The following is a 26,522-nucleotide window of genomic DNA, read 5'->3' on the forward strand; positions in this document are numbered from 1 at the left end:
TGCTCGCTTCAGGACAAACCTCAGAGCGGACCATGTCTAGCCTGCGACCTGTTCTTGATGGCCCCGCTCGCTCTCCCGGGCCCAGATGACGGGGTCCCCCACGAGGGACGGTCCCGCCCGAGTGGGAGTGGGCCTCCTTCCCCGTAAGGCCCGTGCCTCCCCTCGTTCTGCAGGACAGAAGAGCCGGGAAGGCACGAGCTCGGGGGGATCAGCATAAACCTCGGCGATGGTCCTTCCCGATCCCGGGAGCCAGAGCTCGGCCTCCTTTTGGGACCCGACGTCCTAAAGAAGCCCGTGTGGTCAGTGGCTCGGATGCAGGGCGGAGGCCGACGGAGAATCAGGAAGAGCAAAATGGGGGGAGGCGGGGGGGACCAGAAGCTGAAGGAGAGGGGGACAGCTGTCAGCATCGGGAGCCTTCGCGGGGACCCGGCGTCCTTTCCCAGGAGGGGCCCCCCTCTGTAGGGTGCTTCCCGCCGCCCCGCGCTCCCCGTGGGCACCCGCAGGCGCATCCCCGGGCCTCCAGCGCCTCTGCAGCCGTGGTCTGGAGCGTCCTCCGTGTGTCCTACCGGGGACCCCAGCGTCACGTCTGTAACCGTCCGGCTGCTGTCTGACAACAGTCGGGGGATTCCGACGTTTGTTGGGTTTGGGGTGTGTGCCTGTCTGTCGCCGTGCCGCGATCTGATCCTCGGGCCGCGTCGTCCTGACGCCGAAACGGTTGAAACACCATCATTTCCGGTGCTGGCGCTGGGCGGCTAGCTGGGTTCTCCCGGCCGACCCGGGCCCCCTCGTGCCGTCCCGTGCCGTCCCGTGCCGTCCCGTCCCGCCGGGGGGTCAGCTGAGCTGGAAGGTCCGGCTCGGCCACATTCCCGTGGGTGGCAGCGGGTCCCCGCCGAGCGCCGGCCGCTTCTCTTCTCCCCGATGCCTCTCCAGCGGGGAGCCAGACCTCGGGGCCGCCCTGGGGGGAGCTCCTGAGGGGCCGGCTGCCCGTGGGGGGAGCCCTGGGGCTGCCTGTGTGTGTGTGTGTGTGTGTGTGGGAGTCGGGGTGGGGACGGGGCCGGGGTCCCTCGGTCCCCTGCGCTGCCTGCCCCCAGGCCGAGCCCCGCGCTCACCCAGCCCCTACTCTCCAGGGCGTGCAGGGTGCCCTCCACACTCTGGTGCGAGGGATCCAGCAGCACCGGGTGTGCACGCTGAGCCCGCCCGGTGAGGGTGGCCCAGGTGTGAGAGCTGCAAGGGCCTGCTGTCCTGACGTCCGCTCCGGGGCCACGCTGACCGCCCCGCGGGCCCTCTGTGCCCCAGGCGCACAGGCCCGGGGCGGGGAGGGGAGGAAGCGCCCCGGAGCCCGGGCAGCCCAGACCCCCTGGACAGAGGGGGCACAGACCTCCCAGGGCGCTTAGCACAGACCCTGGTGACCTGAGGCTCCCCGGCTGTCACTCTGTCCCAGGCCCGTCCTGGCCGCGGGCGCAGGCTGAGTCGCAGTAGAGTCTGCGGGGTCCTGACCCTGGCGTCTGGCCGCCCCGGGAAGGCACGTGGGGACGTCAGCCGTGTGTGCCTGGCGGCGCCCCCGCAGGGGCTGGTCGGGGCCTGGGCGGCGCCCCCTCCTCCTCTCTGGGGGTGTCTCCGCACCCCGTGCACAGAGCTCCGGGAGACGCAGAAACGAGCCGGCCGTGCCCTCTCACACAACAACACTTTATTGAACTTGCAACAGCAAACAGGGGCTCAGAGCCAAGGGTGCGCGCCTTCCCCTGGGAGACCTTCCTGTCCTTAGAGGAAAGCGGGAATCCCACAGGGGTGCGGGTGCTGGAGTCGTCCCCCGCCTGGGAGCCTGTGCGGACTCGACTCCGGGTGGGGGCGCGTGTCCTGAGGTCGGGGCGGTGAGAGGCGGTTCTGGGGGCGGCAGGGCTGACGTGGACCTACGGCCCATGGGCTCCTGCGCTGGGTCCCCGCAGGGCAGCTGGACCCCGGCCTCGGGCCCCCTGGGGCCGGGTGACTGACTGCTGGAGCCCCAGCGCGTGGAGGAGCCTGCCTCCTGGTGTGGGTGTGGGTGGGGGTGGGGGTGGGGGTGTGGGTGGGGCCCACGGGCCTGCCCCCGCTGCCCTGCCCTGGGGTGTCCCGGGATCCCCAGGGCTGCCCTAGGTCAGCGACCTGGGTCTGTGGGGCACGCCCAGGGCCCAGGAGGCCACATCCTGCTGTGAGAGGGCTCGTTCGGCCCGGGGCCAGAACGCAGGCCTGGCCAGGGCCCCGGGGCGCTGGATCCCATTAGCGCTGGGCCTGGGGCAGGCGCTCGAGTCGCCCCTGCCCCCACAGAGCCCGGGGCCAGGCCAGCCCAGGTCCCTCTGGGTCAGGGGCTGGTGTCCCGTGCGGGCGGTGCCGCCCTCCGGGAGGCACAGCGAGACGAGGCAGGGCACGGTGACGGCGGGCCGGAGCCTCCGGGCCCCCGCCCTCACCGCCACGCTCTGCCCCCGAGGCCCGCAAGCATCGAGCTGCCCCGTGGACGCGGGGGGCAGAGGGTCCCGGGCCTGTGCGGGGCCTCGGGGCAGCGGGCTCAGCGCCGCCCTGGCTCTGCCCTGGCTGTGCCCGTCACTGCCCAGCGAGGGGCACGAGCTGCAGTGGCCGCGGGGCAGGAAGGGTGTCCTGGGCCCGACAGCGTCATCCCTAGGGGGCTGGGGGGACCGCGTGATGGGAGTCCCGGGGGTGCTCCAGGGCCCGGTCCGTCGCGGGGCCTCTGGGGTGGCCCAGGCAGGTGCCAAATGGAAGGAGACCCCGTTTTCTGTCTTGAAGCCCGCCGTGTCCCGGGGCCGCCTGCCTGCACCGCCTTGTTGCCCCGGGAGGGTGGGGAGGGAGTTCCACCGCCGGGGCTGGGGGGCAAGTTGGACGATGGCCTGGCCGGGAGGGGGTCCGGGCGGCTCAGGCCGGGCGGCTGGGCCCGGGGAGGCCGGCTCCTCCACCCTGGGCGGTGGCTCAGAGGCCGGAGAAGGGAGGAGAGGCCCGGGCGCCGGGGACACTGGCTCCAGGCCCAGGGGCCTCGTGGGGAACTCCTCAGGTCCCGCTGGAAAGAGGCCGACGGGGTCAGCGTCTCCAGCAGGCTGTGTGTCCCCCGCTGGGGGCCCCGGGGGTCCTCACGGCTCCCGCATGACCCCCCCCCCCCCGGCCTGACCCTGTGCTCAGCCCCCCACACTGCCGCCCGGGCCCTGCAGTGGGTACCCGCCCGCCCAGCCCTGGCCTGGGGTCCCCGAGGCTGGAGCAGAAGAGGAGAGCCCCAGAGATGAGGACGGGGGCCCCGGGGGCTCTGTCCCCTGTGGGCGGCCCCAGCAGGCCGAGTCGGGAGGGGCCGGGGCCCTGAGCCCACCTGGCGGGGGCAGGTCGCACCGCATCCTGCGGAGCTGGGTCATGGAGGCCCGAAGGTGTCTCAGCACGGCCTCGTCCTCCAGGGCCCAGGGCTGGGCCAGAGAGTCCTGGAGGAACTCCCGGAGCCCTTCCAGGGGCAGCTTCAGGAGGCGCTCTGGGCGGTGGGCGAGAGTCAGACCCAGAGGGCCCCGCCCTGGGGCCCCCGGGGCCCCCAGGCCAGCGGCTGGGGTCCCGCTGTGCCCAGGAGCGCCGCGGGCAGTGCGCTGGCCGGGGTGGCCCCTGCCCGCTGCTCCACTCGGGGAGCCCCGCTGCACCCGCCTGCCCCGCCGTCCCCCCGCCCCAGGTCTGGGTGCTGCTCAGAGCCCAGGGTCACCGCCCCTGCCCCCCGCCCCCGGCACACCTGGGCTCCCGGGGGCTCACTTACTCCTGTGCACCTTGAGGATGGTATAGGCCATGGCCGTGAGCACCCTCTCCCCATCCAACACGTAGGCATCCCACAGCTTCAGGGTGAGCGAGAAGGGGGTCTAGGGGGACGGCGGGGTGGGAGGAGCGGCCTGAGCAGGGCCCCTGGGGGGCTCGGCTGGGGCTAGGCTAGGCCTGCCATCTGGCCCCCGGCTGCCTGCGACAAGGCCCCGCAGCGCCCGCCCCCCGCCCCCCGCCTCCCCGTGCGTGCCCTCCTCCCAGGGAGATCAGGGACTCCCGGCCGCTCCGGGTTCCGACCCCGGCCAGCACCTCCCGCACCCCTGGGGGCACAGACTCTGCCCGCACTTGACGACAGACACCACGCCTCGAGAGGACCCCAGGCTGGCCGCCCGATGGGCCGAGGGCCCGTCCACACCCCGGGCTGACCCGGCCTCCCCCGGGGGAGCTGAGGCAGAGACGGGCCGCCCCCCGGGACCTCGTCCAGGGACCCTCTGGGCTTCTCCAGGACGGGCTGGGCTGCGAGCCTCAGCCTCAGCCTCAGGACCCCGGGGTCGGGCCTGGCTCGTCTGGAGGGTGGGGCTGAGCTGGGCCCTCCCCGGGGGCAGGGGGCAGGTCCGGGAGCGGGGGTCCCGGGGGCGGGCCTCACCCGGCCGAGGAAGCACTGGAGAAACCATTTGGGGCTGTAGATGCCGGTGGACATCTGCTCCTCGTCCTGGCGGGAGGGCAGGGGGTGCTCAGGCCCCACGCCGCGGCCCCTGGAGCCGGGTGGACGCGCTCCCCGCGGCCCAGCCCAGCCCCGAGGGCGCCCCCGGGCCCCAGGGGGAGGAACGTGACCCCAACTCTGGGCAGCTCGGAGGGAGGGCCATGCCCCCCACCCCCTGCCCCGGGCTCCGGGGACGGAGCCTCAGGAGCTCCCACTCGCCCCCACTCGCCATGTGCTTCCTCAGGTCCGGGAGAGCTCTTTGGAGGACCCGCTCGTGATGTCTCTGGAACCTGAGGAGCTTCGGGAAGCCCGGGACGAAGAAGCCTGAGAAGGCCCCAGGCCCCCACGGTCAGGGCCTCCTCCTGCACCAGGCGGGGTGGGGGGTGTCGGGGCAGGGGCCTCCCCGCCACGCCCTGACCCCCGTGTGCCCACCGCCCTCGGAGCCCTGGCTGGATCCGCTCTTCCCAGAGGGCAGGGCCTGCCTCCCAGGCCGGGGGCGCGGGGCCCGGGGACCCTCGTCCTCACAGAGACCCCGCGGGGCGTGGGCTGGGGGCTGAGGACCGGGCCCGGCTGACCCAGCACCCTCTCTCCTGCGGGGGCCGCCGCGGGGACAGGCGGGTCCCCAGCCCCGAGGGGCAGCGGGTGCAGGCCACGGGGAGGGTGATGGGCGTGCACGGCCCTCTGCTGTGGGGCTTGGGAGTGAGGCTGGGGGCCCCCGGGAGGGGGAGACGCTGCCCCCTGGGCCCCGTGTGGCCGTGGGCTGGCAGGGGGGCCTGGGGGACAAGCCGGCGGCCCGGCGGGAGGCTGGGGGAGCAACGGGAGTGCGTGCCTGGCCTGCAGACGGTGGGGCGGGTGGCCGTGGCTCCGGGACCCCGAGGCCACCGGGGAGGCGGGGCCCTTGCCCGTGGGGGGGCGAGCTGGGGGGTCCCCGCCTGCCCCCCGGTGCAGCAGCCTGCAGGGAGGCCCTCCTGAGCTCCCCGGCGGGCCCCTACCGTGCATGGAGTGCCGGTCGCCCACCATCAGCTGGGCCAGCGCCCAGAAGGCGTCCTCCTCGGGCAGGAACATGAGGAGGACGGCCGCGATCTCGCTCATGCCCTGGCAGTAGCCCACCTCCTGCAAGAGCCAGAGCCCCACGGAGGGCGTGCGCCCCGAGGCCCCCTCTGAGCCCTCCCCGCGGGCGTCAGGCTCCCCCGGGTCCCTCCCAGCCCGGGCTCCCGGAGGGGGCTCCCAGAGGGCGGGGGAGCAGGTGAGGGCCACCCGGACCAGCTGGGGCGCGAGCACCCCGGGTCCCGCTACCGAGCCCTGCGGCCGCCGTGCCAGGACCCCCGTCCTCAGGCCAGCAGGAGGGGCCTCCGTGAGCTGTGCCAGGCTGTAGGGGACCCGCCAGGTCTGGAGACCCCCCAGAGGGCAGGTCGGCGGGGGGGTGGGGGGGCCTGACTGTGGCCCCTGGCAGGTCCCACGAGGGGAGCTGGGCCAGGACACCCCGCGGGGCCGGGGAGCGTGTGAGCTGGGGTCCTCGGGGACCCTTCTGGAATGCGCCGTGGAAGGGGGGCGGCCTCCTGGGCGCCTCGGCCTCGTTCCCTTCGGGGGAGTGGGAGCCTTCCCCGCCCGGGCTCTCGTCGGTAGTGCCGTCTGTCAGGGTCCAGACCCGAGCTCTAGGACGGCCGCGGTGCACGCGGGGGCCCCGGGCAGCCCCGGCCCTCGGGCACGCAGGCCCTGCCTCCCCTGGGAGGTCTGCACCCCGCCCCCTGCCCGTCCCGGAGGAGAGAGACCCTCCCCGGCATCTCGGGGGCCGTGGAGCCGGGGCCATAACTGTGAGTCCCGCTGGTCACCACCACTCAGGACAAGGCCGCCCGCGGGGCAGGAGGCGGGGGCAGGGACACTCACCGTGTCGTACAGCGAGTAGGCTGCCAGTACGCAGAACAGGGCTCGCTGCCTAGGAGGGGGGACAGCGGGGGGCTCTGCTCAGTCAGCCCCCGCCCAGCGAGGCCGCCGAGGTGCCGACACCGGCCCCGCAGGCCCCGCGGCCCGCAGGGCCCCTCCGCGGGGGCCGATCTCCGGGGTCAGGTCTGCGCACGGGGACAGGCGGCGACCTCACACGTGCAGCGTGCCGGGGGTTCAGTGCACCCTGGGGTGTCCGACGCCTCCGAGCGGCTCCCGCCGTGGGGTGTGCAGCTCCGGGCTCCCCCAGCGCCGCCAGCGCCCCGGGCCTCCAGCCCTGGAGCGGCCCCCCCCCCCCCCCCCCCCCGCACGCCCCCATGGGAGCCAGCGCTCCCCCTGCCCCGGTCCCCGCAGCCCCTGACGCCTCTCCTCCGCTGCCCTGGCCTGGCCCGGCCCCGTGTCCCGGGAACACCACCAGCCCCACGTGACCCCTGCCCCGAGCCCACGCAGCCGGGGCATCCGTGGCCCTGAGCGCACCCCCAGGTCTTCCCAGGTGTCCCTGGGCTGGACTCTGTGGGGGGCACCCCGGGCCCGCCCATCCCAGAGCATCTCGGGGCTCCAGGCCTGAGCCGCCGTGAGGAGAGCAGGGAACGTCGTGCAGGTGTGACCCCGATACAGGCTGCGAACCCCTGGGGTCACTATCTGAGCACGGGGGGGTACGGGGTGCGGCCCCCTCAGCGCTGCCAGGAGCCGCCCGATGCCCCCCGCACGGCGGCCTGAGTCTGCACCCCGGCTCCGCGGCCCCCGGGCCCGGGCTGCTGGAGGCCGGCTCCCCCCGGGCCGGGGGTCACAGGTCAGCCTGACCCGGCCGCGCTCTGAGGGCCGCGGGGGCCCCGGGGGGCAGCAGGTTCCCTGCAGGGAGGAGCACCGAGTTCTCGTGGGGAGACGGTCCGAGCGGCCCGCCCGGGAAGCCCAGCCACCCATGCCTGGCGTCTCCCCAGCCCCGCCCCTGGCGCCCCTGCAGGTCACCCCTGGGGTCCCGGGCTCCCACACACCCCGCCCGCTGCACACACAGGTAGCTGCACCCTATGCTCCACCCACCTGCAAGCCCCTGTCGGGGGGCTCCCTGCCTTCCCCACCTCCCCGCGGCCCCTGGGGACTCTGCGGGACACCCGGGCTTCTGACGGGAGCAGGCCGTCCAGAGAACCCCAAGGTGGCCGGGGAGGCTGAGCATGTCCCACAGGGGGCAGCTGCACCGCGTCCTCGTGGGGGTGGGGTGGGGGTGGGGGCGGGACCGATAGTGTAGGGGTGGGGGTCTGGGGTTGTGGGGGATGGTGTGGGGGGTGATGCAGGGGGATGGCGTGGGGGCGGTGGGTGAGGGGATGGGGTGGGGGGCTGCGGACACAGGGCACCCCCTTCTCTAAGGTGCACACGGAGACGTCTACAGATAAAGGCGACCCCAGTCTGGGGTTTGCTGTGACCCCTGCCCCTGCCCCTGGGGCCCCGTGTGCTCCGCGCAGGGCCTGCCTGGACCGGGGCGGCGTCTGGGGGGGGGGGGGGGGGCGTCATGCCGTGTGTGCTCACCAAGTGCAAATTGTCTAAAACAAAATGCCCAGAATTCAGAAGTACATAAAGCACCGGAGGGTGGGTGTCACCCTGACCTGTCCGACCCTCGTCGGGTCCACGTGTCCCGGTCCAGCCGCGGCCATGCACCCTGGCCCCAGGTCCCCTTCGTGCCCCCCACGCCCCCACCCCGGCCCCCTGCTCTTCACGGGGCCGCCCCTCACCCCCTTGGGGTTCAGCTCAGACGGTGACCCCTGGAGGCCCCGTCCTGCGGCCTCCCCATCCCCGAGACCCTGGGGTTGGGGGCACGGGGGTCATCCCCAGCACCCTACCACGTGGCAGTGTGTTGTTTGCTGCCGTCGCTCCCCCCGGCCTCGGAGACCCCGTGTCCCCGGCACAGAAGCCCCCGGGCCTCTCCCAGGCCGGGCCCCCGACCCCCGAACCCCGCTGGCCCAGCAGCCTCACCCGACCCCGTAGCGTTCCCAGAACATGGTGTGACTGCGGAACGTGCGGTTGACGTCCAGGTCGATCTGCACGATGTCCCGGGAGGAGACCAGGGCCGCCTCCTTCATTGCCTGCGGGGAGACCCCGGGAGGAGGAGCCGGCGTCAGGGACACAGACCCCGACCTGTCAGCAGCTGCCGTCCTGGGCAGGGAGCCCCGGGGCCACCACGGGAGTGTGTCCTGCAGGAACCTCCACCCTTCCCCTGGGAGGCCGGGGACGGCGGGAGTGCCCACCGTGCCCGCGGGGCCTGCGTGAGGGCCTGTGCCCAGCTGTCGTGGGCGGGGAGGGGACTGAGGGTCAGCCCTGGACAGGGAGGGGACGTGGAGGATCAGCCCGGGTGGGGAGGGGACACGGGAGTTCAGCCCCGGGTGGGGAGGGGTCACGGAGGGTCAGCCCTGGGCAGGGAGGGGACCGAGGGTCCACGGGGAGTAGACGGGTCGGGTCCCACCTGGTATTTCCCGGCATTGCTGGCCTTAACCTGGTCGACGTTCAGCAATCGCAGCCACACCTGTCCCCGCACCTGGGGCGGGACCCCCTTGTACACCCGGCGTCGCAGCTGCGGGGAGGAAGGCAGTGCTGGTGAGAGGGGCCCAGGGCGGCCCCTTGGAGCCCAGGGAACACGAGGCATCTAGAAGGTTCCGGCGTCGGCTCCAGGGTGTCTGCAGAGCGGCTGGGTCTCCCTGGATCTGGGCCCCCCCCCCACCCCGTCCCCCGCGAGGAGCAGGGACCCTGGCCCCGACCTGACGCTCCCCCACCGCCGTCCCGGGGCCTGGGGAGGGCGGCCCGGGCTCCCAGCAGACTCTCCCCAGGCAGGGGGCTCCCCCGAGGACGGGGCAGGAGGTCACTGAGGGCGGCCCCCCAGCCCCGTCAGGACGGAGAGCCCTCGGGGGCACCCAGCGCCCCACCTTCTCGCTGGGGAGGTAGTGGTCCCATCGCTTGAGCATTTTTATCCATTTGTCCGCGCGCCGGGTCTCCTGGCGGAGTTTCTGGGAGAGGACAGGCGGGGGCCGCAGGTGAGGCTCCCGCCGCGGGAGGTGGGCGCTCGGGCCGCGTCCAGTGCCCCGCGGGACCCGGAGGAGCCAGGAAGGCACAGGGCCCCCCGCGGACCGCGGCTCCGGGTCTCGGGTGCGTTCCCGGCGGCCCGTGCAGCGCTGGGACGGGGGACTGGGGAGACGCCCGGGGATGTCCTGGGGGACGCGGTGCAGACAGCTGGCCCCAGCTCCCCCCCACGTCCTGCCCGGGGCCCAGGACGGGCTCTCACCTTGGCCTCGCGGGGGCTGGGGTCGGGCAGCTCCCTGTCCCTGGAAGGCAGGAGACGCAGAGCCCTGAGGCCCCGGCCCCACAGCCACACACACACACACACACCCCGTCTGCACCCAGCGTCCTGGGGAGGGCAGGGCTCCCGCGGGGAGGGCAGGGGCTGCCAGCGGCCTGAGGGCGGGCGGGGGCGGCGTCTGGGGGGTCTGAGGAGGGTGTTTGCCGGTGGTGGGCTGGGCGGGGACCCCTCGGCGCCCCCAGGGGGTGACCTGCCCCCCTCCTCGATGGACCAGCCCGAGAGCTGTCAGCGTGGCCCGGGTGCCCCGTGACCGTCCCGCTGAGGTCCCCCCGCCTCCCCAGGGCCTGACTGCCCAGCGTCCAGCCGGCCTCCCCCTGCCCCCTGGCCGTCCCCCTGCTGTCCCCGGGCTCCCCTCTCTGCTGTCCCCTCTGCCACCCTGGCCCATTTCACCTCCCGTCCTGTCGGAGCCCCTGAGCACGACCACCCCTGAGCCATCCCAGCAGACACTGGGCCGTGAGCAGGGCCGAGGGGGCCCCACCTGGGGTCTCCAGCGTCCGTCAGGTTCTCGTGGGGCTGTTGACCCATCAGCCTCGTCCCCTGCGACCTAGGCCACTGGGCTGTCCCCTCCCTCCTTCCCGCCCAGGGCAGCCCCCTCCTCCTCTTGCCTCCTCCTGCCTGGTCGGGGCCTCCCTCTGCGGCCCCCCCCCTCCCTGCGCTGGCCTGGTCCCCGGCATCCACCTGCAGCCCCGCAAAAGCCTTCGGGTGTGGGCGAGAGCACCCCTGCGGACTCGGCCCAGACCAGGCCGTCCCCCTACGGAGAGCACGCCCCGGCCCCAGAGCCCCTCACGGGCGGGATCCCCTGCTGAAGGGACTGGACACCCCACCCCACCACCACCCCCGGATGCAGCAGGCTGACACCTGGGCCTGCCCAAAGCAGGCGTGGGGGCCCCTCCTCTGAGTGTCCAGGGGCCTCCCCCGGGCCCAGCTCCCTTCCTGCCCACGTCCCGGGTCGGCCTCCGGGGTGTCTCGGCTGCAACCCAGCGCAGACATGGCCCTCAGAGGGCTCCAGGGGACCAGGTCGCGACCTGGGGGCGGGGGGGTCAGCCTCCAGAGAGGTGTTCCTGCAAAGGCCACCCGCCCTGGGATGGATGAGGGGTGTCCAGGGGACTCACTGCAGAAAGCCCTGGTGGTCGGCGACCTTGCACAGTGACAGGTCCTGCGGAGACCCTGCTTGGGGCGCCTGCAACAGAGGGGGCTCCGTGGTGGGGACCGATCAGAGCAGGGGAGTGGGGACAGAGACAGGAGGGAGCAGAAGGGCTCCTCCCTCCCCTGGATCCTGAGGGAGCGCCGACCCTCTGAGATTGGCCGGGCGCCAGAGTGGGCGCAGCCTGGCAGCCTCACCTGCTTCTGTCTATCAGTGACGATCCCCCCCTGGGCCTCACCCGGACCCGGCGACTGTGGTCCCCACCTGGGCCTCACTTGACCTGGTGACTCTGATCCCTACCTGGCCCTCACCCAGGCCTGGTGACTCTAGTCCCCAACTGGGCTTCACCCAGGTGACTCTGGTCTCCACCTGAGCCTCATGTGGATCTGCGACTGTGGTCCCCACCTTGGCCTCACCTGAACCTGGTGACTCTGGTCCCCACCTGGGCTCACCTGGACCTGGTAGCTGTGGTCTTCATCTGGACCTGGTGACTCTGGTCCCCACCCGGGCCTCACCTGTACCTGGTGCCTGGGCTCCTCCGCTACCAATGACGAGGATCCAGGATGGACCCTTAGTTGCTACTGACACCGGGACCATCCCCAGGGTCTCACTTGTTCCTGGTGACTGTGGTCCTTGCCTGGGCTGACCTGGCTCATCCTTGGCTCTGATCCCCTCTTGAGCCTCACCTGCTCTTGCAGGTACGGTCCCCCCTGTCGTGGGTGTGTAGTGTCTATGGTCCCTTCTGGGCCTCACCTGATGGTACTGGGCCACGATATTGGCCCTTTGCAAGGCCAGCAGGGTCTCCGGGTCCTCCTGCATCGTGCTGCAATCCAAACACATCCAAGGATGACGGCGCGTGAGAACCTTCCGAGGACACATGCGTCCGGGTGCTCCCCGTGGGCGGGCGCCCCTCTGTCTGACCGGAGCCGGAGACAACCCCGTAGCCCCGAGGGGCACAGGCATCACACACGGGCCCTCGCTGCCTGTCTGTCCGTCGCCCACCGACAGTCCACCTTCCCAGCCACTGTCCCAGGGCACGCCGTCACGCTGGGGTCACAGAGTGCTCCCACCCCGGTATCAGGAGCACACGGGCGGGGGACCCAGGGGCTCCGGGGAACTGCCCACCTGATGCTCGGGGGTGACGTCTCCCAGCCCGGGGCCGGCGCAGAGATGGTGGTGGGTGGGCCGGCCAGCGAGTGTCCCTGCGGGCTTGGGGGGGCGGGGGGGCGGGAATGGAAGGTTTCTCCGAGATTCCACAAGCACACGACCAAGGGGAGAAAGCGACGGACTGGACTTCATCAAAACTAAAACCTGATGCCAGCAAGAGTGCGACCGAACTCCCCACCCTGAGGGCAGCGATGTGTGAATAGCCTGAGGGGGGCCCTGGGGGAGCACGAGGGACTCCACGTTCTTTGGAGCCTGAAGAGCAAGCCTGCTCACGGGCCAGGGGGACCCAGCGGGCACAGGGCGGGATGGGGGGGTGACAGTCACCCCTGTCGGGGTCCATGCGTCTAGGACATGCTGGAAAGGTCATGGCTTGGGTGCCTGCACAGCAGAGGGCTTACAGGGGAGCGGGGGTCCCGGGGGAGCTGCCTGAGTTCCGACTGCAGCCTCCTTCCCTGGACGGGGGCAGCAGGGTGGCCGCTCTCACCCCGTGGGGCTGTGGAAGGGCTGTGGGAGCTGCTCACGGTCATCGCATGGGGGTCGGGGTGTTGTGGACCCCAGCGCGGGAGGCCTGTGCCCCCACCCGGATCCACAGGCCCCACTGTGGCCCGCGGGGATCAGGGATCAGCTGCCACTCACCTGTGACCTGTCGCTGTGTGGGCGCCTCCTCTTTATGCACTGGGGTACTGGGGAGTGTGGGAGGGTGGGGGTACTGGGGAGAGTGGGAGGGTGGGGGTACTGGGGAGAGTGGGAGTAGCGGGGTACTGGGGAGAGTGGGAGGGTGGGGGTACTGGGGAGAGTGGGAGGGTGGGGGTACTGGGGAGAGTGGGAGTAGCGGGGTACTGGGGAGAGTGGGAGGGTGGGGGTACTGAGGAGAGACGAGTCCTGGGCTACTGGGGAGAGCAGGAGAGTCGGGTCGCTGCGAGCCAGATCCGGAGCACCGGTGCCTCCGAAGGTCTGCGGACGCAGAGTGGGCACCAGGCAGCGGTGGAACCCGGGGGCACCACAGTTCCGCCCAGAGCGGGGTCCCGCATCATCACTGTGGGCAGGCGGGGTCCAATCAGCACTCAGCCCTCACCCTGGTGGCCGAGGGTCCCGGGGGAGGGTCCTGTCCCCACGCCGGGCGGGAAGGCGATGCAGGCAGCCTCCCGCATCCTCAGTTCCCATCCTCGGGCCCTGCAGGCCTCCCGCCCTTCAAGGCAGACTGGGGGTCACAGATGCCCCCCTCCGCCCCCCAGGGTTCACAGCGTGGGGTTGCAGTTAGGAGCATTTGAGGGGCTCCTGGGTGGTTCCGTCCGTCGGTTCCACGTCGACTCTTGAGTTTGGCTCAAGCCAGGATCTCCAGGTTGTGGCGTGGAGCCTCGGGTGGGGCTCGGTCTCCGGTGGGTGAGGAGTCCGCTCCAGGTTCCCCCTGTCCCTCCGCCCCTGCCCCCCGCACCGTCTCCCAAGTACATCTTCTAAACATTAACATGAAGACACGTGAGCATCTGGATCCCCTCTGCAGAGGCGCCTTCGTGTGCGTCACGACCGTGTAAATGCCTTTCACGGACCCACCGGGATTCCCACCGGAAACCCCTTTTCCTTGGTATCTATTGAAGTGCCGTCGACACCCAAGGGGACAGTAGTTTCAGGGCTACAGCTGGCGACTTGACAATTCTGTGCCTCGCTCAGCTCTCCCCGCGAGAAGCGGCGTCACCGTCTGTCCCCGTACCGAGTTGTCCCCACGGTCCTGACTCTATTGCCAGGCCGTACTTTCTAAATTTCCGGGATTCCTTTATTTAGAACCACACGCTTGTAGCTTTCCCTATTTGTTCATCCACGTTGCCCACCTGCCCCCCGCGGCCCCTCTGATCACTCAGCACGATCCATCCCGTTAACCAGAGAAAGGACATGGGGCGGCCCGGGGCGGAGGGGGGCGGCGGGGCTCAGCGCTTCAGCGCCTGCCTTCCCTTCGGCCCAGGGCGTGATCCTGGAGTCCCGGGATCGAGTCCCACATCGGGCTCCCTGCACGGAGCCTTCTTCTCCCTCTGCCCGTGTCTCTGCCTCTCTCTCTCTCTCTCTCTCTCTCTCTCTCTCTCTCGTCTCTCGGTGTCTCTCAAGGATATATAAATAAAATCTTTAAAAAAACAACAAAAACAAAGAGAAAGGAGACGATCCCCTCAAGAGTCGCAGAAAACGCATTTGACAGAACAAAGCATGAAAAGCACAGGGGGTTTTAGGAAAGGTCTGTCAACAGAGGAGAGGCCGCGTAGGAAGGCCCGCAGCTGACGTCATCCCCGAGGGTGACGACCTGAAATCGTCTCCCCCGAGAGCAGGAACAAGCCACGGAGGTGCCCTCTCAGCGCTGGGAGTCCCACGTAGTCAACAGACGGGAAACAGCCGTGTGGGGGTCGCGTCCACGCCCACAGGGGCCCGGCCTCCTCAGGACCCACGGGGAGGCTTCCGGGTCAGGGTCAGGGTCAGGGTCAGGGTCAGGGTCAGGGTTAGGGTTAGGGTTGGCATATTGTGCTTAGCATAATACTCTTTCTAGGCTTTAATACTTCTTTAAATGTTTCATAGAATTCACTCATGAAGCCATCTGGTCGTGGACTTCTGCGTTTTGGGAATTTTTTTCCTATTACTCAACAGCTTCGCTGAGAATTGGTCTATTCAAATTTTCTATTTCTCTATGTGTCAGTTTTGGTAGGTTATATATTTTCTAGGAATTTAGCCACACACAAAAGTAAAATCAAAAACTAGAAATTTCATTCTTTGGCTTGTGTCTATCCAGTTTTTCCAACACCATTTGTAGATTTTTTTCCCCACTGGATATTCTTTCCAGCTTTATCAAGGATTAAACGACGACATAGTTGTGGGTTCATTTCTGGGAGGTCTGCTCTGTTCTCTTGGTCTGTGTGTCCGTTGTCGTGCCAGGACTGTACTGTCTTCATCACAACAGTTTTGTGACATAACTGGAAATCTAGCGATGTGAAGCTTCCTACTTTGCTTTTCTTTTGCAAGGCTGCTTCGCCTGTCTGGGGTCTTTTGAGGTTCCATGCAAAGTTGAAGATCATTTATCTTAGCTCTGTGAGAAATGCTGGGGGCATTTTGATAGGGTTTATAGGAATGTCTGGGCTGCTCTCGGTTGTGAAGACACTTCGTACCCTTTCAGTCCACGAGTGTGGAGTGTCTCTTCCCGTTTCTTTGTGTCATCGATTTCTTTCCATCATCGTCTTCAGAGTAAGTTTTTATAGCTGTTTCCTTAGGTTTTTTCTTAAGTATAATATTATTTTTTGTTTCATTTTAAGTTTATTTTTATTAATGTCTTAGTTTCTCTTTTTCTTACCTTCTTACTGAGGTATAGGAATGCAACAGAATTCTGTGCATTAATTATGTATCCTGTGACTTTACTGAATTCATTTACCGGTTCTAACATTTTTTTGTTTGTTCATTTTTGTAGTTTTCTATATATAGTGTCATGGTGTCCATTTCTTGTAGGTTGTCCTATTGGCATATAGTTTCTGATGTGCCATCAAGCCCTCTTGTCTCCACCGTTTCTGTCAGAACCCTGCGTTCACCCTGCCTGTGTCCGAGTTTTGTTTTGTTTTGTTTTTTTTCTTTTTATCTCGGACAAGTGACTGAGTTTCAAACCTCCAAGTTTTAGGGGCTGCCCTGGGGGAGACCCGTGCTCCTCCCGCCCGGGAGGGTCTCCTCCCACTTCTGGCCTTTGCTGGCCCGGCCCAGGGACGCGGCCCCGTGACCGCACAGGGGTTTGCAGTTTGTGGCCACACAGGGCAGACAGCTGGCCCTAGTCCTGCGGCCCTCGGCCGGGGTCCCCGCTCCTGGGCCTGGGAACCGTTGGCGCCACCGTCCTTGGGACCCCGGGGACCCTGAGCCCACCCTGTCGCTCCAGGGGCCGCCCCCCACTTCGCCTCCCGAGCACCGTCGAGGCCGGCGTGTCCCCCCCTCTAGCAGACTTCTGGAAGTTCTGACTTTGTGCTCTGCTGCTTCTAATAGTGTGCGTAGACCCGTCAGCTGGCTCCCTGCCCCTGTGGGATCCGGGGCTGTGTCTCCCCCAGACCGACTGACTGATTTTCTTTTTAAGATTTTATTTTTCTGTCATCTCTACACCCACATGGGGCTTGAACTCCCCGCCCCAAGAACAAGAGTCGCGTGTTCTTACCAACCACCCCAACCACCCCGAGAGCGGCCAGGCTCCCTTTGATTGATTGACAGGGAGTAACTGAAGCCGACGTGCTGCCTGTGTCGTGTCAGGGCAGAAACTGAGCCCCGGCGTCGAGGTGCGGTGGAGTCATTGGGACCTTGGTCGATGTTAAAGAAAGCGGAGCCTCCCCGGGAGCCCCGGGAGCCCAGGGAGCGGGGCCCACACACGTGACAAGTTGGCCGTTTCCTTGACCAGGAGTCATTGGGCTGGCTGCCGATTTATTTGAGTTGCTGTTCGACGGCGAAGGTCGTTCTAGGATGGGGACACAGCGAGAACGTTCCGGGTTCTTGCGGGTTCGGAGGTAGCTAAAGCTCCCCCGTCGTGGACTCGATGTCCCAGCTGGGTGCAGAGATAGGCGAGCCAGCAAAGAGATGAGAAACATGGCCCTGGGGTGCCTGGCCGGCCTGGTCGGGGACCTTGATGTCAGGACTGTGAGCTGGAACTCCGTGTTGGGTGTAGAGAGGACATAAACGTAAAACCTTTAACAAATAATAAATGGATGAACTAAGACAGCGTGACGTGGAAGGGGAGTGCTCGCTTCAGGACAAACCTCAGAGCGGACCATGTCTAGCCTGCGACCTGTTCTTGATGGCCCCGCTCGCTCTCCCGGGCCCAGATGACGGGGTCCCCCACGAGGGACGGTCCCGCCCGAGTGGGAGTGGGCCTCCTTCCCCGTAAGGCCCGTGCCTCCCCTCGTTCTGCAGGACAGAAGAGCCGGGAAGGCACGAGCTCGGGGGGATCAGCATAAACCTCGGCGATGGTCCTTCCCGATCCCGGGAGCCAGAGCTCGGCCTCCTTTTGGGACCCGACGTCCTAAAGAAGCCCGTGTGGTCAGTGGCTCGGATGCAGGGCGGAGGCCGACGGAGAATCAGGAAGAGCAAAATGGGGGGAGGCGGGGGGGACCAGAAGCTGAAGGAGAGGGGGACAGCTGTCAGCATCGGGAGCCTTCGCGGGGACCCGGCGTCCTTTCCCAGGAGGGGCCCCCCTCTGTAGGGTGCTTCCCGCCGCCCCGCGCTCCCCGTGGGCACCCGCAGGCGCATCCCCGGGCCTCCAGCGCCTCTGCAGCCGTGGTCTGGAGCGTCCTCCGTGTGTCCTACCGGGGACCCCAGCGTCACGTCTGTAACCGTCCGGCTGCTGTCTGACAACAGTCGGGGGATTCCGACGTTTGTTGGGTTTGGGGTGTGTGCCTGTCTGTCGCCGTGCCGCGATCTGATCCTCGGGCCGCGTCGTCCTGACGCCGAAACGGTTGAAACACCATCATTTCCGGTGCTGGCGCTGGGCGGCTAGCTGGGTTCTCCCGGCCGACCCGGGCCCCCTCGTGCCGTCCCGTGCCGTCCCGTGCCGTCCCGTCCCGCCGGGGGGTCAGCTGAGCTGGAAGGTCCGGCTCGGCCACATTCCCGTGGGTGGCAGCGGGTCCCCGCCGAGCGCCGGCCGCTTCTCTTCTCCCCGATGCCTCTCCAGCGGGGAGCCAGACCTCGGGGCCGCCCTGGGGGGAGCTCCTGAGGGGCCGGCTGCCCGTGGGGGGAGCCCTGGGGCTGCCTGTGTGTGTGTGTGTGTGGGAGTCGGGGTGGGGACGGGGCCGGGGTCCCTCGGTCCCCTGCGCTGCCTGCCCCCAGGCCGAGCCCCGCGCTCACCCAGCCCCTACTCTCCAGGGCGTGCAGGGTGCCCTCCACACTCTGGTGCGAGGGATCCAGCAGCACCGGGTGTGCACGCTGAGCCCGCCCGGTGAGGGTGGCCCAGGTGTGAGAGCTGCAAGGGCCTGCTGTCCTGACGTCCGCTCCGGGGCCACGCTGACCGCCCCGCGGGCCCTCTGTGCCCCAGGCGCACAGGCCCGGGGCGGGGAGGGGAGGAAGCGCCCCGGAGCCCGGGCAGCCCAGGCCCCCTGGACAGAGGGGGCACAGACCTCCCAGGGCGCTTAGCACAGACCCTGGTGACCTGAGGCTCCCCGGCTGTCACTCTGTCCCAGGGCCCGTCCTGGCCGCGGGCGCAGGCTGAGTCGCAGTAGAGTCTGCGGGGTCCTGACCCTGGCGTCTGGCCGCCCCGGGAAGGCACGTGGGGACGTCAGCCGTGTGTGCCTGGCGGCGCCCCCGCAGGGGCTGGTCGGGGCCTGGGCGGCGCCCCCTCCTCCTCTCTGGGGGTGTCTCCGCACCCCGTGCACAGAGCTCCGGGAGACGCAGAAACGAGCCGGCCGTGCCCTCTCACACGACAACACTTTATTGAACTTGCAACAGCAAACAGGGGCTCAGAGCCGAGGGTGCGCGCCTTCCCCTGGGAGACCTTCCTGTCCTTCGAGGAAAGCGGGAATCCCACAGGGGTGCGGGTGCTGGAGTCCCCCGCCTGGGAGCCTGTGCGGACTCGACTCCGGGTGGGGGCGCGTGTCCTGAGGTCGGGGCGGTGAGAGGCGGTTCTGGGGGCGGCAGGGCTGACGTGGACCTGCGGCCCATGGGCTCCTGCGCTGGGTCCCCGCAGGGCAGCTGGACCCCGGCCTCGGGCCCCCTGGGGCCGGGTGACTGACTGCTGGAGCCCCAGCGCGTGGAGGAGCCTGCCTCCTCGTGTGGGTGTGGGTGGGGGTGGGGGTGGGGGTGGGGGTGGGGGTGGGGCCCACGGGCCTGCCCCCGCTGCCCTGCCCTGGGGTGTCCCGGGATCCCCAGGGCTGCCCTAGGTCAGCGACCTGGGTCTGTGGGGCACGCCCAGGGCCCAGGAGGCCACATCCTGCTGTGAGAGGGCTCGCTCGGCCCGGGGCCAGAACGCAGGCCTGGCCAGGGCCCCGGGGCGCTGGATCCCATTAGCGCTGGGCCTGGGGCAGGCGCTCGAGTCGCCCCTGCCCCCACAGAGCCCGGGGCCAGGCCAGCCCAGGTCCCTCTGGGTCAGGGGCTGGTGTCCCGTGCGGGCGGTGCCGCCCTCCGGGAGGCACAGCGAGACGAGGCAGGGCACGGTGACGGCGGGCCGGAGCCTCCGGGCCCCCGCCCTCACCGCCACGCTCTGCCCCCGAGGCCCGCGAGCATCGAGCTGCCCCGTGGACGCGGGGGGCAGAGGGTCCCGGGCCTGTGCGGGGCCTCGGGGCAGCGGGCTCAGCGCCGCCCTGGCTCTGCCCTGGCTGTGCCCGTCACTGCCCAGCGAGGGGCACGAGCTGCAGTGGCCGCGGGGCAGGAAGGGTGTCCTGGGCCCGACAGCGTCATCCCTAGGGGGCTGGGGGCACCGCGTGATGGGAGTCCCGGGGGTGCTCCAGGGCCCGGTCCGTCGCGGGGCCTCTGGGGTGGCCCAGGCAGGTGCCAAATGGAAGGAGACCCCGTTTTCTGTCTTGAAGCCCGCCGTGTCCCGGGGCCGCCTGCCTGCACCGCCTTGTTGCCCCGGGAGGGTGGGGAGGGAGTTCCACCGCCGGGGCTGGGGGGCAAGTTGGACGATGGCCTGGCCGGGAGGGGGTCCGGGCGGCTCAGGCCGGGCGGCTGGGCCCGGGGAGGCCGGCTCCTCCACCCTGGGCGGTGGCTCAGAGGCCGGAGAAGGGAGGAGAGGCCCGGGCGCCGGGGACACTGGCTCCAGGCCCAGGGGCCTCGTGGGGAACTCCTCAGGTCCCGCTGGAAAGAGGCCGACGGGGTCAGCGTCTCCAGCAGGCTGTGTGTCCCCCGCTGGGGGCCCCGGGGGTCCTCACGGCTCCCGCGTGACCCCCCCCCCCCGGCCTGACCCTGTGCTCAGCCCCCCACACTGCCGCCCGGGCCCTGCAGTGGGTACCCGCCCGCCCAGCCCTGGCCTGGGGTCCCCGAGGCTGGCGCAGAAGAGGAGAGCCCCAGAGATGAGGACGGGGGCCCCGGGGGCTCTGTCCCCTGTGGGCGGCCCCAGCAGGCCGAGTCGGGAGGGGCCGGGGCCCTGAGCCCACCTGGCGGGGGCAGGTCGCACCGCATCCTGCGGAGCTGGGTCATGGAGGCCCGAAGGTGTCTCAGCACGGCCTCGTCCTCCAGGGCCCAGGGCTGGGCCAGAGAGTCCTGGAGGAACTCCCGGAGCCCTTCCAGGGGCAGCTTCAGGAGGCGCTCTGGGCGGTGGGCGAGAGTCAGACCCAGAGGGCCCCGCCCTGGGGCCCCCGGGGCCCCCAGGCCAGCGGCTGGGGTCCCGCTGTGCCCAGGAGCGCCGCGGGCAGTGCGCTGGCCGGGGTGGCCCCTGCCCGCTGCTCCACTCGGGGAGCCCCGCTGCACCCGCCTGCCCCGCCGTCCCCCCGCCCCAGGTCTGGGTGCTGCTCAGAGCCCAGGGTCACCGCCCCTGCCCCCCGCCCCCGGCACACCTGGGCTCCCGGGGGCTCACTTACTCCTGTGCACCTTGAGGATGGTATAGGCCATGGCCGTGAGCACCCTCTCCCCATCCAACACGTAGGCATCCCACAGCTTCAGGGTGAGCGAGAAGGGGGTCTAGGGGGACGGCGGGGTGGGAGGAGCGGCCTGAGCAGGGCCCCTGGGGGGCTCGGCTGGGGCTAGGCTAGGCCTGCCATCTGGCCCCCGGCTGCCTGCAACAAGGCCCCGCAGCGCCCCCCCCCCGCCCCCCGCCTCCCCGTGCGTGCCCTCCTCCCAGGGAGATCAGGGACTCCCGGCCGCTCCGGGTTCCGACCCCGGCCAGCACCTCCCGCACCCCTGGGGGCACAGACTCTGCCCGCACTTGACGACAGACACCACGCCTCGAGAGGACCCCAGGCTGGCCGCCCGATGGGCCGAGGGCCCGTCCACACCCCGGGCTGACCCGGCCTCCCCCGGGGGAGCTGAGGCAGAGACGGGCCGCCCCCCGGGACCTCGTCCAGGGACCCTCTGGGCTTCTCCAGGACGGGCTGGGCTGCGAGCCTCAGCCTCAGCCTCAGGACCCCGGGGTCGGGCCTGGCTCGTCTGGAGGGTGGGGCTGAGCTGGGCCCTCCCCGGGGGCAGGGGGCAGGTCCGGGAGCGGGGGTCCCGGGGGCGGGCCTCACCCGGCCGAGGAAGCACTGGAGAAACCATTTGGGGCTGTAGATGCCGGTGGACATCTGCTCCTCGGCCTGGCGGGAGGGCAGGGGGTGCTCAGGCCCCACGCCGCGGCCCCTGGAGCCGGGTGGACGCGCTCCCCGCGGCCCAGCCCAGCCCCGAGGGCGCCCCCGGGCCCCAGGGGGAGGAACGTGACCCCAACTCTGGGCAGCTCGGAGGGAGGGCCATGCCCCCCACCCCCTGCCCCGGGCTCCGGGGACGGAGCCTCAGGAGCTCCCACTCGCCCCCACTCGCCATGTGCTTCCTCAGGTCCGGGAGAGCTCTTTGGAGGACCCGCTCGTGATGTCTCTGGAACCTGAGGAGCTTCGGGAAGCCCGGGACGAAGAAGCCTGAGAAGGCCCCAGGCCCCCACGGTCAGGGCCTCCTCCTGCACCAGGCGGGGTGGGGGGTGTCGGGGCAGGGGCCTCCCCGCCACGCCCTGACCCCCGTGTGCCCACCGCCCTCGGAGCCCTGGCTGGATCCGCTCTTCCCAGAGGGCAGGGCCTGCCTCCCAGGCCGGGGGCGCGGGGCCCGGGGACCCTCGTCCTCACAGAGACCCCGCGGGGCGTGGGCTGGGGGCTGAGGACCGGGCCCGGCTGACCCAGCACCCTCTCTCCTGCGGGGGCCGCCGCGGGGACAGGCGGGTCCCCAGCCCCGAGGGGCAGCGGGTGCAGGCCAAGGGGAGGGTGATGGGCGTGCACGGCCCTCTGCTGTGGGGCTTGGGAGTGAGGCTGGGGGCCCCCGGGAGGGGGAGACGCTGCCCCCTGGGCCCCGTGTGGCCGTGGGCTGGCAGGGGGGCCTGGGGGACAAGCCGGCGGCCCGGCGGGAGGCTGGGGGAGCAACGGGAGTGCGTGCCTGGCCTGCAGACGGTGGGGCGGGTGGCCGTGGCTCCGGGACCCCGAGGCCACCGGGGAGGCGGGGCCCTTGCCCGTGGGGGGGCGAGCTGGGGGGTCCCCGCCTGCCCCCCGGTGCAGCAGCCTGCAGGGAGGCCCTCCTGAGCTCCCCGGCGGGCCCCTACCGTGCATGGAGTGCCGGTCGCCCACCATCAGCTGGGCCAGCGCCCAGAAGGCGTCCTCCTCGGGCAGGAACATGAGGAGGACGGCCGCGATCTCGCTCATGCCCTGGCAGTAGCCCACCTCCTGCAAGAGCCAGAGCCCCACGGAGGGCGTGCGCCCCGAGGCCCCCTCTGAGCCCTCCCCGCGGGCGTCAGGCTCCCCCGGCTCCCTCCCAGCCCGGGCTCCCGGAGGGGGCTCCCAGAGGGCGGGGGAGCAGGTGAGGGCCACCCGGACCAGCTGGGACGCGAGCACCCCGGGTCCCGCTACCGAGCCCTGCGGCCGCCGTGCCAGGACCCCCGTCCTCAGGCCAGCAGGAGGGGCCTCCGTGAGCTGTGCCAGGCTGTAGGGGACCCGCCAGGTCTGGAGACCCCCCAGAGGGCAGGTCGGCGGGGGGGTGGGGGGGCCTGACTGTGGCCCCTGGCAGGTCCCACGAGGGGAGCTGGGCCAGGACACCCCGCGGGGCCGGGGAGCGTGTGAGCTGGGGTCCTCGGGGACCCTTCTGGAATGCGCCGTGGAAGGGGGCGGCCTCCTGGGCGCCTCGGCCTCGTTCCCTTCGGGGGAGTGGGAGCCTTCCCCGCCCGGGCTCTCGTCGGTAGTGCCGTCTGTCAGGGTCCAGACCCGAGCTCTAGGACGGCCGCGGTGCACGCGGGGGCCCCGGGCAGCCCCGGCCCTCGGGCACGCAGGCCCTGCCTCCCCTGGGAGGTCTGCACCCCGCCCCCTGCCCGTCCCGGAGGAGAGAGACCCTCCCCGGCATCTCGGGGGCCGTGGAGCCGGGGCCATAACTGTGAGTCCCGCTGGTCACCACCACTCAGAACAAGGCCGCCCGCGGGGCAGGAGGCGGGGGCAGGGACACTCACCGTGTCGTACAGCGAGTAGGCTGCCAGTACGCAGAACAGGGCTCGCTGCCTAGGAGGGGGGACAGCGGGGGGCTCTGCTCAGTCAGCCCCCGCCCAGCGAGGCCGCCGAGGTGCCGACACCGGCCCCGCAGGCCCCGCGGCCCGCAGGGCCCCTCCGCGGGGGCCGATCTCCGGGGTCAGGTCTGCGCACGGGGACAGGCGGCGACCTCACACGTGCAGCGTGCCGGGGGTTCAGTGCACCCTGGGGTGTCCGACGCCTCCGAGCGGCTCCCGCCGTGGGGTGTGCAGCTCCGGGCTCCCCCAGCGCCGCCAGCGCCCCGGGCCTCCAGCCCTGGAGCGGCCCCCCCCCCCCCCCCCCCGCACGCCCCCATGGGAGCCAGCGCTCCCCCTGCCCCGGTCCCCGCAGCCCCTGACGCCTCTCCTCCGCTGCCCTGGCCTGGCCCGGCCCCGTGTCCCGGGAACACCACCAGCCCCACGTGACCCCTGCCCCGAGCCCACGCAGCCGGGGCATCCGTGGCCCTGAGCGCACCCCCAGGTCTTCCCAGGTGTCCCTGGGCTGGACTCTGTGGGGGGCACCCCGGGCCCGCCCATCCCAGAGCATCTCGGGGCTCCAGGCCTGAGCCGCCGTGAGGAGAGCAGGGAACGTCGTGCAGGTGTGACCCCGATACAGGCTGCGAACCCCTGGGGTCACTATCTGAGCACGGGGGGGTACGGGGTGCGGCCCCCTCAGCGCTGCCAGGAGCCGCCCGATGCCCCCCGCACGGCGGCCTGAGTCTGCACCCCGGCTCCGCGGCCCCCGGGCCCGGGCTGCTGGAGGCCGGCTCCCCCCGGGCCGGGGGTCACAGGTCAGCCTGACCCGGCCGCGCTCTGAGGGCCGCGGGGGCCCCGGGGGGCAGCAGGTTCCCTGCAGGGAGGAGCACCGAGTTCTCGTGGGGAGACGGTCCGAGCGGCCCGCCCGGGAAGCCCAGCCACCCATGCCTGGCGTATCCCCAGCCCCGCCCCTGGCGCCCCTGCAGGTCACCCCAGGGGTCCCGGGCTCCCACACACCCCGCCCGCTGCACACACAGGTAGCTGCACCCTATGCTCCACCCACCTGCAAGCCCCTGTCGGGGGGCTCCCTGCCTTCCCCACCTCCCCGCGGCCCCTGGGGACTCTGCGGGACACCCGGGCTTCTGACGGGAGCAGGCCGTCCAGAGAACCCCAAGGTGGCCGGGGAGGCTGAGCCTGTCCCACAGGGGGCAGCTGCACCGCGTCCTCGTGGGGGTGGGGTGGGGTGGGGGTGGGGGCGGGACCGATAGTGTAGGGGTGGGGGTCTGGGGTTGTGGGGGATGGCGTGGGGGGTGATGCAGGGGGATGGCGTGGGGGCGGTGGGTGAGGGGATGGGGTGGGGGGCTGCGGACACAGGGCACCCCCTTCTCTAAGGTGCACACGGAGACGCCTACAGATAAAGGCGACCCCAGTCTGGGGTTTGCTCTGACCCCTGCCCCTGCCCCTGGGGCCCCGTGTGCTCCGCGCAGGGCCTGCCTGGACCGGGGTGGCGTCTGGGGCGGGGGGGGGGGGGGGGCGGCGTCATGCCGTGTGTGCTCACCAAGTGCAAATTGTCTAAAACAAAATGCCCAGAATTCAGAAGTACATAAAGCACCGGAGGGTGGGTGTCACCCTGACCTGTCCGACCCTCGTCGGGTCCACGTGTCCCGGTCCAGCCGCGGCCATGCACCCTGGCCCCAGGTCCCCTTCGTGTCCCCCACGCCCCCACCCCGGCCCCCTGCTCTTCACGGGGCCGCCCCTCACCCCCTTGGGGTTCAGCTCAGACGGTGACCCCTGGAGGCCCCGTCCTGCGGCCTCCCCATCCCCGAGACCCTGGGGTTGGGGGCACGGGGGTCATCCCCAGCACCCTACCACGTGGCAGTGTGTTGTTTGCTGCCGTCGCTCCCCCCGGCCTCGGGGACCCCGTGTCCCCAGCACAGAAGCCCCCGGGCCTCTCCCAGGCCGGGCCCCCGACCCCCGAACCCCGCTGGCCCAGCAGCCTCACCCGACCCCGTAGCGGTCCCAGAACATGGTGTGACTGCGGAACGTGCGGTTGACGTCCAGGTCGATCTGCACGATGTCCCGGGAGGAGACCAGGGCCGCCTCCTTCATTGCCTGCGGGGAGACCCCGGGAGGAGGAGCCGGCGTCAGGGACACAGACCCCGACCTGTCAGCAGCTGCCGTCCTGGGCAGGGAGCCCCGGGGCCACCACAGGAGTGTGTCCTGCAGGAACCTCCACCCTTCCCCTGGGAGGCCGGGGACGGCGGGAGTGCCCACAGTGCCCGCGGGGCCTGCGTGAGGGCCTGTGCCCAGCTGTCGTGGGCGGGGAGGGGACTGAGGGTCAGCCCTGGACAGGGAGGGGACGTGGAGGATCAGCCCGGGTGGGGAGGGGACACGGGAGTTCAGCCCCGGGTGGGGAGGGGTCACGGAGGGTCAGCCCTGGGCAGGGAGGGGACCGAGGGTCCACGGGGAGTAGACGGGTCGGGTCCCACCTGGTATTTCCCGGCATTGCTGGCCTTAACCTGGTCGACGTTCAGCAATCGCAGCCACACCTGTCCCCGCACCTGGGGCGGGACCCCCTTGTACACCCGGCGTCGCAGCTGCGGGGAGGAAGGCAGTGCTGGTGAGAGGGGCCCAGGGCGGCCCCTTGGAGCCCAGGGAACACGAGGCATCTAGAAGGTTCCGGCGTCGGCTCCAGGGTGTCTGCAGAGAGGCTGGGTCTCCCTGGATCTGGGCCCCCCCCCCGCCCCCCCCCCCCCCGTCCCCCCGCGAGGAGCAGGGACCCTGGCCCCGACCTGACGCTCCCCCACCGCCGTCCCGGGGCCTGGGGAGGGAGGCCCGGGCTCCCAGCAGACTCTCCCCAGGCAGGGGGCTCCCCCGAGGACGGGGCAGGAGGACACTGAGGGCGGCCCCCCAGCCCCGTCAGGACGGAGAGCCCTCGGGGGCACCCAGCGCCCCACCTTCTCGCTGGGGAGGTAGTGGTCCCATCGCTTGAGCATTTTTATCCATTTGTCCGCGCGCCGGGTCTCCTGGCGGAGTTTCTGGGAGAGGACAGGCGGGGGCCGCAGGTGAGGCTCCCGCCGCGGGAGGTGGGCGCTCGGGCCGCGTCCAGTGCCCCGCGGGACCCGGAGGAGCCAGGAAGGCACAGGGCCCCCCGCGGACCGCGGCTCCGGGTCTCGGGTGCGTTCCCGGCGGCCCGTGCAGCGCTGGGACGGGGGACTGGGGAGACGCCCGGGGATGTCCTGGGGGACGCGGTGCAGACAGCTGGCCCCAGCTCCCCCCCACGTCCTGCCCGGGGCCCAGGACGGGCTCTCACCTTGGCCTCGCGGGGGCTGGGGTCGGG

At 70.7% G+C, this 26,522-nt stretch overlaps 2 protein-coding genes across 2 annotated transcripts in view; both read right to left on the minus strand.

Moving 5' to 3' along the window:
- Nucleotides 1-2,652: 2,652 nt before the first annotated feature.
- On the minus strand, nt 2,653-6,403 carry LOC140597356 (USP6 N-terminal-like protein). Its single transcript, XM_072745599.1, has 8 exons — nt 6,359-6,403; nt 5,464-5,584; nt 4,701-4,795; nt 4,415-4,480; nt 3,770-3,869; nt 3,347-3,499; nt 2,696-3,046; nt 2,653-2,660 (listed from the first exon to the last, which is right to left on the minus strand). Exons 2-8 carry the CDS (start codon nt 5,561-5,563, stop codon nt 2,653-2,655), a joined length of 873 nt encoding a protein of 290 aa, XP_072601700.1. The 5' UTR covers nt 5,564-5,584; nt 6,359-6,403.
- Nucleotides 6,404-22,558: 16,155 nt separating this feature from the next.
- Nucleotides 22,559-26,522, minus strand: part of LOC140597357 (uncharacterized) — a 34,320-nt gene continuing 30,356 nt past the window's right edge. Inside the window, exon 15 of the mRNA XM_072745600.1 lies at nt 22,559-22,568. Coding sequence (XP_072601701.1) covers nt 22,559-22,568 — 10 coding nt within the window. The remainder of the gene's footprint in view (nt 22,569-26,522) is intronic.

This window comes from Vulpes vulpes, unplaced genomic scaffold (genome assembly GCF_048418805.1).
Source record: "Vulpes vulpes isolate BD-2025 unplaced genomic scaffold, VulVul3 u000000710, whole genome shotgun sequence".
Lineage (NCBI taxonomy): Eukaryota > Metazoa > Chordata > Mammalia > Carnivora > Canidae > Vulpes > Vulpes vulpes.

Bases quoted from the DNA above. Each gene is read 5' to 3' on its own strand.
- LOC140597356 (XM_072745599.1), bottom strand. From the start codon at position 5,563: ATGAGCGAGATCGCGGCCGTCCTCCTCATGTTCCTGCCCGAGGAGGAC. The intron at 4,796-5,463 runs GTAGGGGCCCGC...GGGCCTTCTCAG, and splicing joins CGACCGGCACTCCATGCACG to GCTTCTTCGTCCCGGGCTTC. The intron at 3,500-3,769 runs GTAAGTGAGCCC...CCCACCGCCCAG, and splicing joins CATCCTCAAGGTGCACAGGA to AGCGCCTCCTGAAGCTGCCC.